The sequence below is a fragment of the Camellia sinensis genome, chromosome 13 (assembly GCF_055761805.1).
Source record: "Camellia sinensis isolate YWXY chromosome 13, ASM5576180v1, whole genome shotgun sequence".
In the NCBI taxonomy this organism is placed as follows: Eukaryota; Viridiplantae; Streptophyta; class Magnoliopsida; order Ericales; family Theaceae; genus Camellia; species Camellia sinensis.
Window position 1 is genome coordinate 94,135,680 of NC_138973.1, and position 17,438 is coordinate 94,153,117.

At 32.0% G+C, this 17,438-nt stretch overlaps 1 protein-coding gene across 1 annotated transcript; it reads left to right on the forward strand.

Annotated features, from left to right (window-relative positions):
• Positions 1-635: 635 nt before the first annotated feature.
• LOC114285322 (profilin-2) lies at positions 636-7,800 on the forward strand. Its single transcript, XM_082902916.1, has 3 exons — positions 636-904; positions 5,197-5,334; positions 7,446-7,800. Exons 1-3 carry the CDS (start codon positions 776-778, stop codon positions 7,578-7,580), a joined length of 402 nt encoding a protein of 133 aa, XP_082759042.1. The 5' UTR covers positions 636-775; the 3' UTR covers positions 7,581-7,800.
• The last annotated feature ends 9,638 nt before the right edge of the window (positions 7,801-17,438 follow it).

The following is a 17,438-nucleotide window of genomic DNA, read 5'->3' on the forward strand; positions in this document are numbered from 1 at the left end:
GGTGTTACAATTTGAAATTATACATTTACCTAAAGTTTACTAAGGAGTTTTTGAGTTTCTTTTGAAATGTTTGAAGAATCACACATCCTTTAAAATATTTGAAAATCCCATATTTCAAGTCATTTTTATACTATTTTTTAAAATATCAGAAAAATCTCATATTTCAAATCATTTCAAATAAAAAAATTCTCATATAAAAATTTATCCCAAACTTAATTATCATAGATTGTATATCTTACTTTACTAGCGCACACACAAAAAAAAATATATATATATATATATAATAGAAATAAAAGTATAATCGTAAATCTAATTTCTAAATAATATATTAAATTTACCTTTTTAAAATTAATAAAACTAATTAGCCTATAAAAAAATTAAAATTAAACTAATCACTATTCCTCAATATAAAATTTATTGGTAAATTTTCTTATTTTTTAATGAATGTAATAAGAAATTGGGTGTGTGATAATGGGCAATGATGAGTGTGTAATTGTGTCCATGAATAAAGGCGGGACGTGAGTGGCACTAATTCAATCGAATCGGAATGGGGAACGGACGGTCCACAGAGAAGATGGTGATGAATCATCTAATAACACCCCCCAGTTTAGCCTCTCTTCTCTCTCTCTATTTATATTCCTCCCTTCCCAAAAACAGAAAAAAAAAACAAACAAACAAACAAACTCACAAACCATAATCACCACCACCACCACCACAAAGTTGATTCTAGAAAAAGAAAGAGCGTGTGTGATAGTTTTAGAGGGAGAGAGTAAAAATGTCGTGGCAGACATATGTGGACGAGCACTTGATGTCTGATATCGATGGCCAGAGCCAACACCTCGCCTCCGCCGCCATCATCGGCCACGACGGCAGCGTCTGGGCTCAGAGCTCTTCCTTTCCTCAGGTCTCTCTCTCATATATTTACGTTGCGTTTGGTTGGGAATTTGAAAAAAAAAAATATATATATATATATATAGATAAAATGTAAATAAAATATACGTTTATTTCACTAACGCTGTTTGGTTGAGAGATTTGGAAAAAGATTTAGAACGAAAAGAGAAAAGATAAGTAAAATAAAAATAAGATATATCTATATTTCATCTAATTTTGCACACGTTTTCCTTTTTCATTTTAAAATATCTCTTTAAATTTTCTAACCCAACACAGCATTAGTTTCATACACATTTTTCCTTTCGCTATAGCGTTAGCATTTCATCTACATTGCCGATTGACTCGATCTATCCATTGGACTTGTATTTTGTGATTGATTACCTTTGGTTTGATCTCGTTGTTTCATGAAGTTGTATATTTTGATCGGTTTAAACATTTATGATCTTGAATTTTTGATTTTTTTGGATCGATCTGTGTATTCTGTTTCTTGCATTGTTGATTCGTAGCTAGGACATTATAATGTTTCAATATAATGACTTTGCTAAAGCTCCAAATCTCTTGATTTTTTTAGAGTTTCGATTATGTGAATGTAGTATCACTTGATCAATTTAAAATGTTGAATTATATACAATAATACCATAATCTGACGCCACATAGTTTTTTTGTTTTTAGGATAGGGTTTGATTGGGTTGGGGTGTGTGATAATAGAAATGTGCATGATTTAAATCAAGTGGTATTGCAACATTTTTTATTCGGTCTTGCTAATAAGTGTCATAGGGCACAAAATAAAAGATAAAAATTTTAAATATTTTTTAATAGTTTTATATATTTTCAAAACGCTTTATACATACTTCTCAACATTAAATAATGCATAAGGTCACTTGTTAGTATTTGCCTTTTTTATTTGGGTTTATTTTAATTATAATTTTGCTAATTGGCTGTCATTTTTTATTTAATTAGTAGAGTTTTGATGTGAATGTGAGATGCTGTACTCTGATTTTGCCAATTGCGGTTCACTTTAGAAAATTTTGATTGATATCTCGAACTACTCTTTTAGAAATTTTGTTCTTTGCACTGAGAATAATGGAAAATTCATTTCATTTCTTCCTTTTTTTTCTTTTTCTTTTTCTTTTTCTTTTTTTTTTTATGGAATTTTTGAGAAAATGGGCTGGAGTGAAGATACCAGCCTCATGCTGCTCATGTTTTGTAAAGGGAGAATGTTAAAAAAGTGAAAAGTGAAAAAAAATAGTATCAAACACATGAAAGTACGGGGCTATCCCACATCGGATAGCCAGTTGGGTGTGTGTGTATATTACATCTAACCTGGGCTTGCTTTTGAAGGCGAGTTCAGTGTTGGCTCTGTGGTTCAAAACACATGAAAGTACAAGTGGTAACACACATAGATTTGAGATTTGTGCAATTGAGTCTTATACTGTAGGAGTGGCCATGGGTCCGATGACCTGGCCCAACCTTTTATTTTAGAGCTTAGGATAAATATTTAATCCATAGGGTTGAATTGGGCTGAAACTTTGAGTCCATTTAACTTTTGGGCTAAGTTTGGAATAAGGAGTTTTTGTCTGGCCAGACTAGGCCCATCCCACCCATTCATAAAATTTTAATTTTAATTTTTATATTATTTAGTTATAAAATAAACTAGAAAAATTTCACTGTATTTGGTTTGAGTTTTCTGGATTAAGTTTTTTAAAAATTGAGTTTTTTAATTTTCGTGTTTTTTTGTTTTTAGTGAATATTTTTAAAATTTAAAACATTTTTTTTACTTTTTTAGATGCACCTTACTTAGAAGTGTCTAAAAAATAAAAAAATTGTAAAAAAATATTTTAAAAAATTAAGAAATACATAAAAATACAAAAAATGTACTAAATTCTTGTATTTTTTTTCGTATTTTTGGTATTTAGTGAATTTTTAAAAGATTTTTTTTACAATTTTTTTACTTTTTAGGTGTATTTATGTTAGGTGTGTCTAAAAAGTAAAAAATTTGCATAAGATATTAAAAAAATTCAGTAAAAACAAAAAAACACTAAAAATAAAAGTGTAGAATTTTCTGAAAACTGTTTTTAAAAAATGAGAACCAAGCAAAGTGGAAAAGACAATAAAAGTATATATATACTTCTTTCTAGGAATTTGTTAAAATATCATAATTATTTTATAATTGAATTTTGTTAACGTTATTTAAATAATTATTAGGAGGATCTAAATAACTTAATAACCCTTCAAGGAAAAAAATAATAATAATTAATAATCCGTATCTATTAGGTTAAGTGGGTGGGTTTGGGATTTAGAAATTATTTTAGAGTCGGACTTAAGATGACTAGATTAGGCCTGATGTCGAGTGAAGTTTAAAAGAACACATGTACTCTTATTATAAAGTACAAACATGTTTGTCCACTCATACTTGTATGTCCATAAATTTTAAAAAATGTTCATTTCCTACGTTTTTTTTTTTGTACTCCCCCTTTTGTAAAAGCTTTGATTTTGATTTTATCATCTCACAACCTGAGCTTTGCGCATCCTTTTTGTCAGCGTCATGCTTTATAAATTCTCTAAGCAAAAGCTCTAGTTTTTCTCCTAGGAATATTTGTTCATGTTTTGTGTTTGTTCCAGAGAAAATGGTTTGCATATCATTCTCCAGTTATTGATGAAAGCTCATTATTGTATTCGTGTATAGTTTCATGAGAATAATTACTATAGCCATGAACAGAGCCCTTAGAGCCTTTTGTTCTTCTTAACACATCGTAAGGCCAGTCTGGTCTTTGTGAAATATTAAATAAGGGATATGCGTGCGTTGGGAAAACAGTGCTATATGTGCCACTTTAACACTATATCCTTTAAGATAGAATTTGTCCATATGTTACCTAAAACTTGAATCATTCTGGTACATGAAACATGAATGGGAACTTGTACACTACATATTCTAAAATGTGATACGATAAGAGTAGATTTGTATATATATATATTATACAAAGAATTTAAGGTATTTTTAGAATAGTTTTCTTTTTAACTATTAGGCATCCAATATATATATTTTCATGTAGCAAATCATTTCTATGAAAATTATGATCCATTTTTTATATTTTTGTCTTATCAAAACTTAACTCACCTTAGATTTTGGTTCATATATATATATTTTTTTTTTCTCCTAAGGTAACATTTAAAGAAATATATTAGAAAAAAATTTGGAATCGCTTCGGATCACTAAATTTACCGTTTTAGAACAAAAGTGTACCATATTTTTGGGAATGTGTGTATCGATACGTAATTCGCTAGAGTATTAGCGTTTTCTAGTAATATAGATTTGTCCTTACATTGGTACTTATGATTTCTTGACCAGTATTCAACACTTAAACCGTACATCAAGGCTAGTGTTTAACACTCCTTAAAGGCAGAATTCATCCCTTGCACTGGTGCTTAGGACTGCTTGGCTAGTGTTTAACACTATCATTACTATGTCCTCGAGACATAGTTCGTCCCCTTACACTCTGCTTAGAACTTTTTGGCTAGTGTTTAAGTATAGGACCTTAAGACAGGAATTTGTCCCTTACATTGGTGCTTAGGGCTTCTTGGACATCTGCCTTGTAGGACAGAATAACCCACACCCATACCCGACCCAGTGCGAAGCAGCAGCAGCGCTCACGCGGTCTAGTCCACTCTGGCTAAGTCCTCCCGCATTTGTTTCACAGAAAATCAATGTGGACAAAGCTTACAAATATTAGTTACCATTCTTCAACCAATGTTCAATGGGTGATTTTTAAGTCAATTTTTCATTCACTCCTTAATGGTTTTGCTGACCAAACTAAAGTTTGTGATTCATCTACACAAAGGTGAACACGTTACAACTCAGACCCTTTGTGAAAGATGTGTGGATCTCATCTTTGTTTTATCCCAAATTTGGCCAAAAAACTATTTGTTAAAACCAATTTTCCAAAAGTGTGTAGCTATTCTATGTTTCTGGAACTCCCAACTAAAACAGACAGACAGATTATTTTCTTTCTTGTAGACAATTGGGAATTTGGTTCCTTTTGTTGGGAGATTTCTGGTACTGTCTTTACTGGATTAAAATTTTACAGTTAACTGAAGCCTACATGTTCATGCCCATTGTAATGATTGATTCATGATTGTTTTTTACCTTAATTGCTGATCTTATAGTTGATCACATTCACTGGTGCTGTCTTATGTATTTGTTTTTATATATTGATATCTATGCAATTGCCTCTTTCTTTCTTTTATGTAAATTGCGAGCTTCGACTGACGTTAGTTTTGAAATGTCTTCTCATTCTACCAATGCAGTTTAAGCCTGCAGAGATCACTGGTATCATGACTGATTTTGCTGAACCGGGCCACCTTGCCCCTACAGGGTTACACCTAGCGGGCACAAAGTACATGGTCATCCAAGGAGAGCCTGGAGCTGTCATCCGTGGAAAAAAGGTGATGTATATGCTCCTTGATCTCCTTGTATTGAGTAGCAGTGTCCTGCATAACTTAAATTATTGGCTCAGCTTTTCTCAACAAAACTTTCATCTAAGCATGTATTTGTGGTGAACATCTTAATCCTAACTAGAGGCCAAAGTGAAGGCTTAAGCATTTTTTAAAAAAAATTAATTTAGACATTCTTTTTATCGTCTCTCTCTCCCTTAAACCATCTACCTCTATTCCCTGACTCATTATATTTTAATTTTGAATGCTGTATAGAAGTATTTTCTTGACCATATATACCTGCACATGTACTTTGTCTGGCTATATTATGTATATTCCTTTACATACATACAAGGTATGATTCCACATTTGCTGAATTTGGACATTATAGACATATAATTTGATGGACTTATGGACCTGTTAACTTATTTGATAACCATGAGTTGGAAACCTGCAAGTCTTTAGCCGGTGCCATGGGGAATAGTGGAAGGGCCCGTGTTTAGAATTAGCTAAAGATGTGTTTCAGTGGAATTATATATTGAACAACTTTTGCAATTGCACATAGTACTATATTCTAAAGGGAAAATAACATGTGAGAAGTTTCTGTAAAAATTAATTACAAATGCACGGTAAAGTTTATAATTTTACTTTTTAATATGTATAAAGTTTATCATTAATGAAAGAGAGATTGAGAGAGTTGAGAGAGTAATATTGAAAGAGAATTCTGTTATATTAACTCTATATCAGAAACAAAATAGAAACTCCATAATATAGGAGCTCGGATACAGAACATCATGATGATGTAATTTAATAAAATAAGAAAAAGGACGCCGAAAGATGGTGGGCGACCGAAAGCAACCGAAAGCTATCTTTCTATATTATATACATGCTATAAGTGGTAACATATTATATTAACAACAATCTATACATACTATCATATATAGTATTTAACAATTATACTATCATATATAGTATTATATGCATATGTTAACAGCCCCCCTCAAACTCAAGGAGGACAAACATCAACCAACTTGAGTTTGGAGACAAGTTCAACGAAGCGACCAGGAGAATGGGTTTTGGTGAAGATATCAGCAGGTTGATCAGCAGAGGAGATTGGATGGAGATGGACAGTACCATGAGTGACGTGTTGACGAATAAAATGACAGTCAATCTCAATGTGTTTGGTGCCATCATGAAAAACATCATTGTGAGCAATTTGAAGAGCACTTTGATTGTCACAAAAGAGGGCAGTAGCACCAGAGGGGGAAACACCCATGTCAGTAAGAAGCCAACGAAGCCAGAGAAGTTCCTGAGTAGTATCAGCAAGAGCACGATATTCACCCGCGCTGGTCTTACGGATTGCAAGACTGCCTCCACTCCCCTGGAGTCTCAGAGTCGTCTTACACCTCTTGATGGCACTCTTCGCTCTGATACCATGAAAGAGAGATTGAGAGAGTTGAGAGAGTAATATTGAAAGAGAATTCTGTTATATTAACTCTATATCAGAAACAAAATAGAGACTCCATAATATAGGAGCTCGGATACAGAACATCATGATGATGTAATTTAATAAAATAAGAAAAAGGACGCCGAAAGATGGTGGGCGACCGAAAGCAACCGAAAGCTATCTTTCTATATTATATACATGCTATAAGTGGTAACATATTATATTAACAACAATCTATACATACTATCATATATAGTATTTAACAATTATACTATCATATATAGTATTATATGCATATGTTAACAATTAATCTGTAAATATTTTTCTAAATATACACTGGAATGAAATTACCCCTATTCTAAATACACTTACTAATTTTCTAATATTTAACCATTTCTGCACTGATGTATACACATCATGATGCTCCAACCCATTTGGCAATCATACTCCAACAACCTTCTATTCTTGCGTTTGTCCTGTTACAATATTCAATAAAGTAATTAATATCGAGCACATTTTATTCTCTGCTATAATTTTGTTCCATTTCCAGTTAGAATGTTGCTAAGAATCGCGTCCAAATGAATGGTCAGCGACGGACATAATGTCCGCATTTTTTTTTCTCCCTGTTTGTGCACAGTTTGTTTAACAAGAGAAATGTTTGTACTGGGTTTTGCAGGGATCAGGAGGACTCACTATCAAGAAGACTGGGCAAGCTCTAGTGTTTGGTATATACGAGGAGCCTGTAACTCCTGGACAGTGCAACATGGTTGTTGAGAGGCTGGGAGATTACCTCATTGATCAAGGCCTGTAGGCCCAGATCATGCCATGAGATCCTAGAACATCTTGTCATACACTGATTTTCTTTTTCTTTTTTCTTTTCTTTCCTTTTCTTTCTGCTTCGGAGCTTTGAATTTTCTTCCTTCCAAAGACTTGAAATGGAAGCGGAGTTGTTTCAGACAATAACTGTGAAGACATAAAAACAGTTGTTTGGTGTTTTGAGGTTTTTGCCTAATTGGCATTGTTTTCATACATTCTTGATTTGTATGTGTATTTCAATTTTCACCACCCATTTGTGGTCTCTTTCTGTCAGCATTGCATTACAAATTTGTGATATCTCATGGAACTTGTAAGCTGTCATGGTTGGGCACTTAGCTGGAAAATTATTTGTTGGTCTAGGGCATCACGTGGCCATATCTCATCATGTTTCTCAATCACTCAACACAAAATCGTGAGTCCTATCCCTCCACCAATCACAATACACATGGAGCATCACGTGGCGCTGCCTCAGGACCATCAAATAACTTCTCACTTAGGTGGGGCTATTTTTTCGGTCATTGTTTGCTTTTCTAGAATCCAAAAAAGTTGATGTGATTTCTTGCTAATTGCTATAATTTTTTTTTTTTTTTGATAATGGAGAAAGTTTGTTAGTCTTTTCGAACTTATGCTGTTTGTGAAAAATTATCACATTTCCCTCAAGTATTGTGAAGCCCTTAACTAAAAGGTCAATTACTAATTCAGACCAAAAAGGATTTTAACTTTTGACTTGATTGGTTAAAAGGACAACTTATTTAGAGATTGCCAAATAAAATTGTGAATTACTGTGGCTTTTGCTCATCACATTCACATTGTTGTGTTTTGAGTTTAATCTCGAGACAATTTTCAATAGTCACCGTGTTTTGAGTTTAATCTCATATATGTTTGGAGACAATTTTCAATACTCATCTTCAAGGGGATCTATAAATGCATTGAAAGAAGTTAATTGGGCACCCTATTTCTTAAGATACTTTAAACTCATATTTCAATGAATAATGCTTGGAACCCCCTTTTGAGGGTCACCCCCTCACCCCCTTTGCCACGTGGTGGGTGGTGATTGGAGGAGCAGGAAAAAAAAGAAAAAGAAAAAGAAAATGTAACCAATGAGAGAGAGAGGGGTCAAAGGAGGTGGGGGGAAAAGGGGGGATGAATCATTGTTGTATTTCAATTTCTTATTTTGTCGTTTGTACGCCCCAAACAATCTCAATCCCATCCCAACCAACTTTCCAACCTTAACTCTAGCTTCGACCATACCTTCCTAATCTCTGAAAACCCTTAAACTAGCCCCGTCAGCTCAAGTAAGTTGTTCCCAAACGCCTTCCTTTATCATTGTCTCTACTACTCTCACAAATAGGCCCCTTGCCACTCCCAGCCCCTTCTACCTCATTTGCAACTCGTGAACCCCCTATTCCCCCTCTACAACTCGCAAACCCCCCTCTTTATTAACCTTTGCAACTCGTGAACCCCCCTCTCCTACCTTCTCCACTGCAAACCCTAGATCTAGGGTTTTTAGTTTTAAGGTTTAGATGGAGGAAGAATGAGGAGGAGGAGAAGAAAAAATAAGAGAATGGGAGGGGTGGCTGGCAAAAGGGAAGGGTGGGGTCGGTGAGAGTTAAAGAGATTCAGCAATGGAGGTGGCTCGGTGGTGGAAGAGGAGGGATGGGAGATTGACAAAGAGTTGGGGAAAGTGAAGGTTTGGACGTGGTGGCCAGAGGTAGGGGTGTAAATTTGGCCCAGCTCGACCCACTCGAGTCCGAGCTTGGCGTTGGGTCTCGCGGGCTCCTGCCAAAATTCGAGCTAAGCCATGGGCCAGAAAATTAGGCCCAATCCCAAGTCCAGGCCTATAGGGTATTCGAGCCTTGGGTGGGCTGAGTAAGTGGGCTCGGGCTTGGGCAAGGATTAAACATTTTTTTAAATTTTTTTCTATTTTTTTCACCAAATTTTATTTTTTTCCACCAAAAATGATACTAGACCTTAGCCAGGGCAAGCCTCGAGCCGAGTTTTGAATGGGCCTTGAGCGAGCCAATGGGTCCGACCCACAGGCCGAGTTGGGCTTCAAAATAATGGCACAGGCCCAGGATCTCGGGCTGAGCTCGGACCCAAGTCTAACTAGGCCTAATTGGATGGCCCCAAGCCACGGGTGGGCTTTGGGCCGCCCACGGGCCATTTATACACTTCTAGCCAAAGGGGTTGGGTAGTGGCGAAACAAGATAGAAAGGGAGCTATGGTGCTACCAGTGATAGTGGCAGCAGAACTGCAGGAGCGAATAATGGTAGGGATTAAGGCTTTGAATCGTGTCCTTTTTAATAAGTTAATTTAAAGGCATAATGGCATTAGAAAAAATAATAAAAAGTGGGGTGCATCTTCTTGGATACATTTAGGATAATTTTATTTCTACATACTAATTCTCTCACATATTTAATTAAAAATTTCTTTAATATAATTTTGCTTTAGAATAAAAATACCATAATAGCTTTATCTTCTTCTACATAAATCCTAATTCTATCCTCTATCACAAGCACCACATCTCTCTTCCAACATCCTCTCTCGTCACCTCTTTTCCCATTCGCATGCAACCACCTTCCGCTATGAACCAAACACTCCAACAAGTCCCCCGCCACAACTATAGAGGACTAGAATGGAAGAGGATGAGCTGGGAGTAGCAGTGGTGGTGGCGATGAAGGACTAAGAGTGATGGCAAAGGCGGCGAAAGAGAGGTGAGTGGATGGAAGAAAAATTGGGGTTTTGAAATTGAAGATGAGAGTATTATTGAAATAAAGAGATGTGTACCGAGATTTTTTTAAATTTTTTTAATGTGCATATTAAAAGCTGTAAATTAAATGTATGCACTAAGAAAAATTAATTTGTGAAAATAAAAGTACCTGTGCATTTAGTTTCTTTTGAGTTCAAACTAGACCAAAACACCCCTTTTAACACTCAAATAAATAAATAAATTGATTTTATTTTTTTTTTCAAAATCTCTCTTATTCGTGTTGTTATTTTCATCAAGCAAATGAATCTCTAATTTATTTTGCATATTTCAATAATTCTTTGTTTTTTCTAATCTCACCACGTATTACAAATAATTACCACATTTTTCCAGAATTTTGTAAATGATCAAGAAAGTTATTGAAGTTATGGCTCATATTTAACAAAACTATTGATTCAAAATATGCATTCTATAACAATTTAATTCTCAAATTTTTTTTTATACAATATATTACATTTTAGTCACTAAAATCAATATTGTTCAAAATCTGTAATGGAATAAAGGGTATTTTTTGAATTTTATATAAAAAAAATCCTATAAAATTAAACAATGAAGCAATTCATATTTTAGGAATGCAAATGTCACAAAATGCATGCTTTTAAATCATGTGTATCTTTGGTCATTTTAATTTTATTGAAACCTCATATAAAATTTTAAAAATATCTCCCCTCTTGTTACTGATTTTCAATGACGCTTACTCAAGAACTAAAAAGTGTAACAAATCACATACTTTGAGGAACAAAGTAGAATAATTAACTGAGCACTAGGGCCATAAATTCAATTTTAAAATTTTTGAGCAATAGTTCCAAACTCTAATCTTTTAAAGCTAACAATTTGAAAGATGATATTATTTAACTGTCCGTTATTCCACATATCTACTTAGTATAACCTATTTGTCCATATATTATCCACCTCTTTATTCATATGTCACATATTTGTCTACCTAATCTATTTATATGTCCATACCACTAGCCACCTCCGACAATTTTTTGGCAAGTTTTTTGGAGATCGACAATTAGCAATCTAACGGTAGTGAAAAAAAACAAAAAAAAAAAAAAAAAAAAACTTTTAATTCAAAATAATAATTTATCATTCTCACAAATAATTTAATTAATCATATTTTTACAATCAAAACAAAACAATCCTTAAAACTTACACACACTCCTAGGATTGGATTTCTACCAATTTTTTAAATAATTAACCATTAAACATAAGTGAGCCACCAAAAAAGGAGTACCATGAATTGGTCTGAAGAACATGGCTAGATATGCTTTTAACATAGGATGGTGGGTGAGCCATGGTCTGGAAGGCCCCAAATCAAGCCCAAATAAAGCTCCTTTGACCACATTGTTGGTCTGCCATTATATAAAAGCAAGCACAAAGAGGGTTGGCATCTAATTATTTTATTATTTTTTTTTCTTTTCATTTTCAGATTTGTTGGTCCCAAAATTGGGATTTATGTACATTGATAAAAGCATATCAGGACCCACCCACTGCCTCCAACAACAAAATGGATAAGGATGGGTAAAGGTATAGAGTGTAATTGGTTTAGTTCATTTGGAGTTGAAAAAAAAAAATTAATATTGAATAATTTAGTGTTTTGTTGGTTGAGGAATTAAAACTGATCATATTGCTCAAATTTTCGATTTAGTGTCAGTGTGGAATTTACAAAAAGTTTTAAAATTTTTATAAAACTTGTAGAATCTCACTTTGAAAATAAATAAAGAAAAAATGTGAGCACTGCTTTATAAGAGCTTGTTTGGGATATGGGTTGACTTTTTGATTTTTTGGTTATTTTAGACCAAGTTTGGAAAGTCTCAAAAAAGTCAAAAAATTACTCAAAAAGTTAAAAAGTTATCACTATTCACCAAAAGTCAACAATTACGACTGCACAACTTCCGATACTAATTTTCTCCTACACATTAATTTATACAATTTTTTAATACATATTTTTTCATAAAAAGTCAAAAAGTTAACCCAAACATTCATATTTTCAACCTCAACTTTTTAGTCTAAAAAGACAAAAAGTGCTCTTTTTAGTCTCGTTTAGGATAGGCTTTTTGACTTTTCTGACTTTTGTGAGAGAAAAAATGAAATGATTATAAGTTAGATGTGACATTTTATTCTAGTTAGCTAAAATAACTTATTTTATCTTATATGACTATTTTAGCCCAAATGTTCTTCCCAAGCAAGATCTAAATGCCTCCCTCCCTACCTTTTATATATATGTTAGGATTGTAAGAAAAATTAGTAGAACCGAGCATACCACCAAAGATTTATCAAATTTCAATTTTTAGTCAGTTTATATATAGTTTATATATATATATATATATAAACTATATGTGATGTTGCTAATAGCATCCACACAAATATTGATGTAATTATTTAATAATTTTGAAATACTAATTTAATACATTGATATGATACTTTTGAATTCATGAAAAAGAATGTTAAAGAGTCCCACAATTTATAACTCACAATTCATTTACAATAACATGGCAAGAGAGTTGGGTCTTGCATGGTTGAGTTTGCGACAAATTAAAAATTGACGCATAATCCATCCCCACCATGTTATTATAAGAAAAATTAGGAGAGACTTTTAGGGGTTCAATTTTTTTCTTTAATGAAAAAAAGTCGCCAGATAAATTAAGCTACCACTTTAATCAGTAGAGTGAGAGATAAGATTAATATTATTATTTTAATGCGTGATATTATTATTTACAAATAAATATATTATAATAAATAAAATTTAAAAAAAAATAAAAAATAAAAAAGGCATATGATATTTCCCTAAGTTGGTGGAAGCATTGCAAAGTTAAGACATCCAGTGGCTTCCAATTGGGAATATCCCTTCAAACATCCACCACTCATCGAATGCAACTTAAATATTCAAAAGTGATTTAAACAAAATAAATAAATAAATAATAAAGTATGATTACTAGATTTTTGTTAAAAAAAATATTGATTAAGAAAAGTATGAGGGTTACGGTTGATCTGCATTATTTTAAAAGAGATTGTAATAAGTAAGTAGAAAGAAATATAAAGTAATTTGCCAAAATAATTATTCTATTTACCTAGTGAGCTTTGTTTCATTGGTTATAATTAAAAACACTTTATTATAAATAAATAAATAAAAGAGATTTAAAAAAAAGGTCAAAATTATGTCATTCTAATTATTAATAAAATCTTTAGGATCATATTTAATTAGGAGTTTGGAAGGAAGGATTGGATTACCAATCCATGGAACCCACCAAATCGATATTTGGGTGTAACAAAATGCCATGAGATTAACAATCCTATGAGGGGGTGTTTGTTTTGAAAGATTAGACCATGGGATTGGACTATTAGTCCGGATGATTTAATAGTCCGTTGTTTGGTATTAAATTTTTACTTTGAACTAATAGTCTCTTCGGACTATTAGTCTTATATTTGTTGGCTTATTGTATCAGGGGAGTTGGGATAGAATTCGTGGGATGAGTTATCCCATGGGATTAGCAGTAAATTACATTTTTTGACCCTCAGTAGTTCATCTTTTGCCCATTTTGTTTTCACAGCAACCTCATCTTTTGCCCAATGGAACTTCTTGCATCTGTGTTCTATTTTTATTTTTATTTAATACTTTTTTCCCTGTGACAGACAAACAAATTTACTTTACTCTCATCTCAAAGATTTGGAAAATTATTTAGTAGTGCTAGAAAATTATTTAGTAGTCATAAAATTTAAAAATCTCAATTACAAATTAAAATAAATTTATATAATATTTATTAATATTCTATTTATTTAATTTTTTAAAAGTTCTAATAAAAAAATTAAATAAAATTTATAATTCAGATTTAATATTCCTATTATTTAGTAAATAATTCAAAATGGCAAAATAGTCTTTTGAGCATTTATCATTCTCTATAATATCCCAAACAAACATGAGATTCAATAGAATAGTCCAATCCAGACTTCTAATCTCACGACTAAACAAGCATAGGATACAAATCTAGTCCAATCAAATAGTCCGGGACAATGTATCACAGGACTAACAGTCCGATGGATTACAATCGCCCATTATCCAGTCCGTCTAAACAAACACACCTTCAGAGTATTAATGCCCTTCCATGGTGGGATTAACATTCCCGTGGGAGGGATATCTAATCCCTTCACACAAATTGATGGTTAAATTATCACTTTGCCCTCCACTTTATAAAATTAATAAAATTATATTTTATGTGAGGAGGGTTTTTAGGTAATTTTATAGATTAACTAACTATAATACCACCACACTAGTACACAAATAAACACAATTTATCTTGCATCTCCAATCTAATATTATCACATTAACAATCTCCTCACTCAATTTTACCATACTCATAATCTCATTCGATTTAATCTGTCAAACAAAGGAGACCTAACATTGTTAATTTATTGACATGACATTTGAGGTAGGTTTGGACATATTTTGACTCAACAATGCTAGAGGGTCACAATTTTTGTGGCCACAATGACTCAAAACTGCCAAAACGACATCGTTTTGGCATGTTTTGCACCCAAAACGACGTCGTTTTGACAATTTTGAGCCATTGTGGCCCTCAAACATTTTCCATTTTGACTTCTATGCTTTAAAGGAGTGTTTTGATAAGTTAGTAAAAAGTTAATTTTTTTGCCTTTTAGGCTTATTTTGTCTTTTTGCAAGTAAATTATGTGAGAGGTGATGTGGTCCAAAATTAGTAAAAAACTGAAAATTAGCTTTTTATCAACCTCCCAAAAGACTCCAAAGTTTTCACTGGATAATATAAACAAATTTTATAATTATTTTTTTATTTCAAGAGTGAATGATAAAATTAAATGACAATAGAAGGCAAATTAGCTCGAGAGCAATGTCTTAACCTGACATTTTAAACATTAGTTTGGAGCATTTTGACCTTTATGTTATAGTCATTAATATATAATATATAACATAAAACAAAGTTTATAGTAATTATTTTTTATTTTAAGGTAATGTGTCACCTCTCATATCTTCATTGTTGAGAATTTGAATAAATTATTTTTAGTTTGGAGCATTTTGACCTTTATGTCATAGTCATTAATATATAACATAAACAAAATTTATAATAATTGTTTTCTATTTTAAGGTAATGCGTCACCTCTCATATCTTTATCCTTGAGAATTTGAATAAATTATTTTGGAAAAAAAAAAAAAAATTGCTTCCGATGACTTCCTTTTTAAGAAATAAAAGTAAAATATTGACTTTTATTATATTTTTGGATTGTTGGTAAGCGAGGGGGGTGACAAAGGTGTCATAGTGAAGGGTTGCGATGGAGGACATGAACGGTGGAATGTTACTGCTGTGCTAAAGAAGGCACTGCAGTAATTGTTGTGCTTTAATTTGAGGGTTATTATAAATTTATTTTTATGATCTGAATTGTTTATTTTGTAAAATTTATTGAGTATTTTATGTCTACTAAAAATTATATTTATCAGATATCAATAAATGTATAATCAGATTACATATTTTTTATGTTATTTCTCAAAAGAAAAATTTTTTATTTATTTTTTTTATAATAAATGTAATTTGGATTATATAATTATTGATATCCGATTAATATGATTTTTTATATGAACGAAGTACTCAATAAATCTTACAAAATAAACGATTGAATCATAAAAATAAATTCATAATAACTTTCGAGACATAATAAGCCTTTGGCACAGAAGTAATCCTCATTCAGAATGGTGACATCGACAAGAAGTCCTAAGTAGTGAAGCTGGCGGTGGGTCAATGGAGGTGGTAAGGAAAGGGATGAGTGAGTGTTAAGGGCAATTAGATTATTTATTTATTTTTTAATAATTTTAAATGAAGGTAAAATTGTAATAAAATAAAAAATAAAGAAAGTATAGATAAAATTTGAGCAAATTTCATTTCACTAAAACTTAAAAAAATATTTACATATTAAAATGATCTGAACAGTTCATTTTTAGGACTTGAAGGACTCGTGAAACCTATCATATGTCTCATTTCGATGATCTGAGCTATTCACTTTTAAGGACTTGTTTGAATATAATATTTATGTAAAAAATCAAAATGATCAGATATTAATAATTAGGGCAAATTACATATACCCCTCGAGATTTAGCAAAATTACAGATATCCCCTGAGGTTTGAGAAATTATAGATACTCCCTGAAGGTTATATTTGCATAACAAATTAGGGGGCAAATTATTATGAAAATATAAATCTCCGGGGACAATTTGTTATGAAAATATAAACCTCATGAGGTATTTGTAATTTCCAAAACCTCATGAGGTATCTGTAATTTAGCCAAATCTCGAGGGAGATACATGTAATTTGCCCTAATAATTATATATTTGGATTAACATTATATTACAAAAAAATGATGATTCGTCTTGAAATTATATTTGTCGTTTATTTTTTAAAAACAAATATGATTCAAACATATAACTATCGATATCTAATCATTTGATTTGTTTTGGCATAAATATTCTACTGAATGAGTGTCACTTTGGAAATATAGTAAAAAGTCACGTTTTTTGACAAAATGTCCAAAAACGCAAGTGCCAAAAACGCTGGAAAATTGGCAAGTGTTAAAAACGCAAGTGTAAAATTACAAATTAGGGCCTATGAAAAAATAAATAAATAAAGAAATTTCTTATGTTGGGTAAGGGTATTTTGATCATTTTAATTTGATTTGACACCATAAATAAATATTAAACTAAAAAGTAAAAAGCCAGCTTTTTACCAATTTTCCAAATCACTTTCCAAAAAGTTAAAAAACTTGATAAAAAGCCAAAATTTAATTTTTTACCAACTTTCCAAAACAGCCAGAGTTCAAAAAAGTGAATGGTTCGGATTACCAAAGCCGATTTCAAAATGGACTTAACTAAACCCAAACACTTTCTCAAATGACAACTTGAGAAAAATCAAACATTAAAATTAATAGAACATTGCTATTCAAATCAAAGAAAATTAGATCCACTTTTTAAGAGTAATGATGTGATAATCAATTAAAATAGTAAAAGTAACACTCGTTCTCGTATATTTTCTAATTATCAACCAATCATTATAGGTGATTTTTTAG

What these genes read in the sequence shown, in the direction of transcription:
- LOC114285322 (XM_082902916.1), top strand. Translation starts at nt 776, where the DNA reads ATGTCGTGGCAGACATATGTGGACGAGCACTTGATGTCTGATATCGAT. An exon ending in AGAGCTCTTCCTTTCCTCAG is followed by an intron (nt 905 to 5,196) that starts GTCTCTCTCTCA and finishes CTACCAATGCAG; the next exon opens with TTTAAGCCTGCAGAGATCAC. An exon ending in CTGTCATCCGTGGAAAAAAG is followed by an intron (nt 5,335 to 7,445) that starts GTGATGTATATG and finishes TGGGTTTTGCAG; the next exon opens with GGATCAGGAGGACTCACTAT.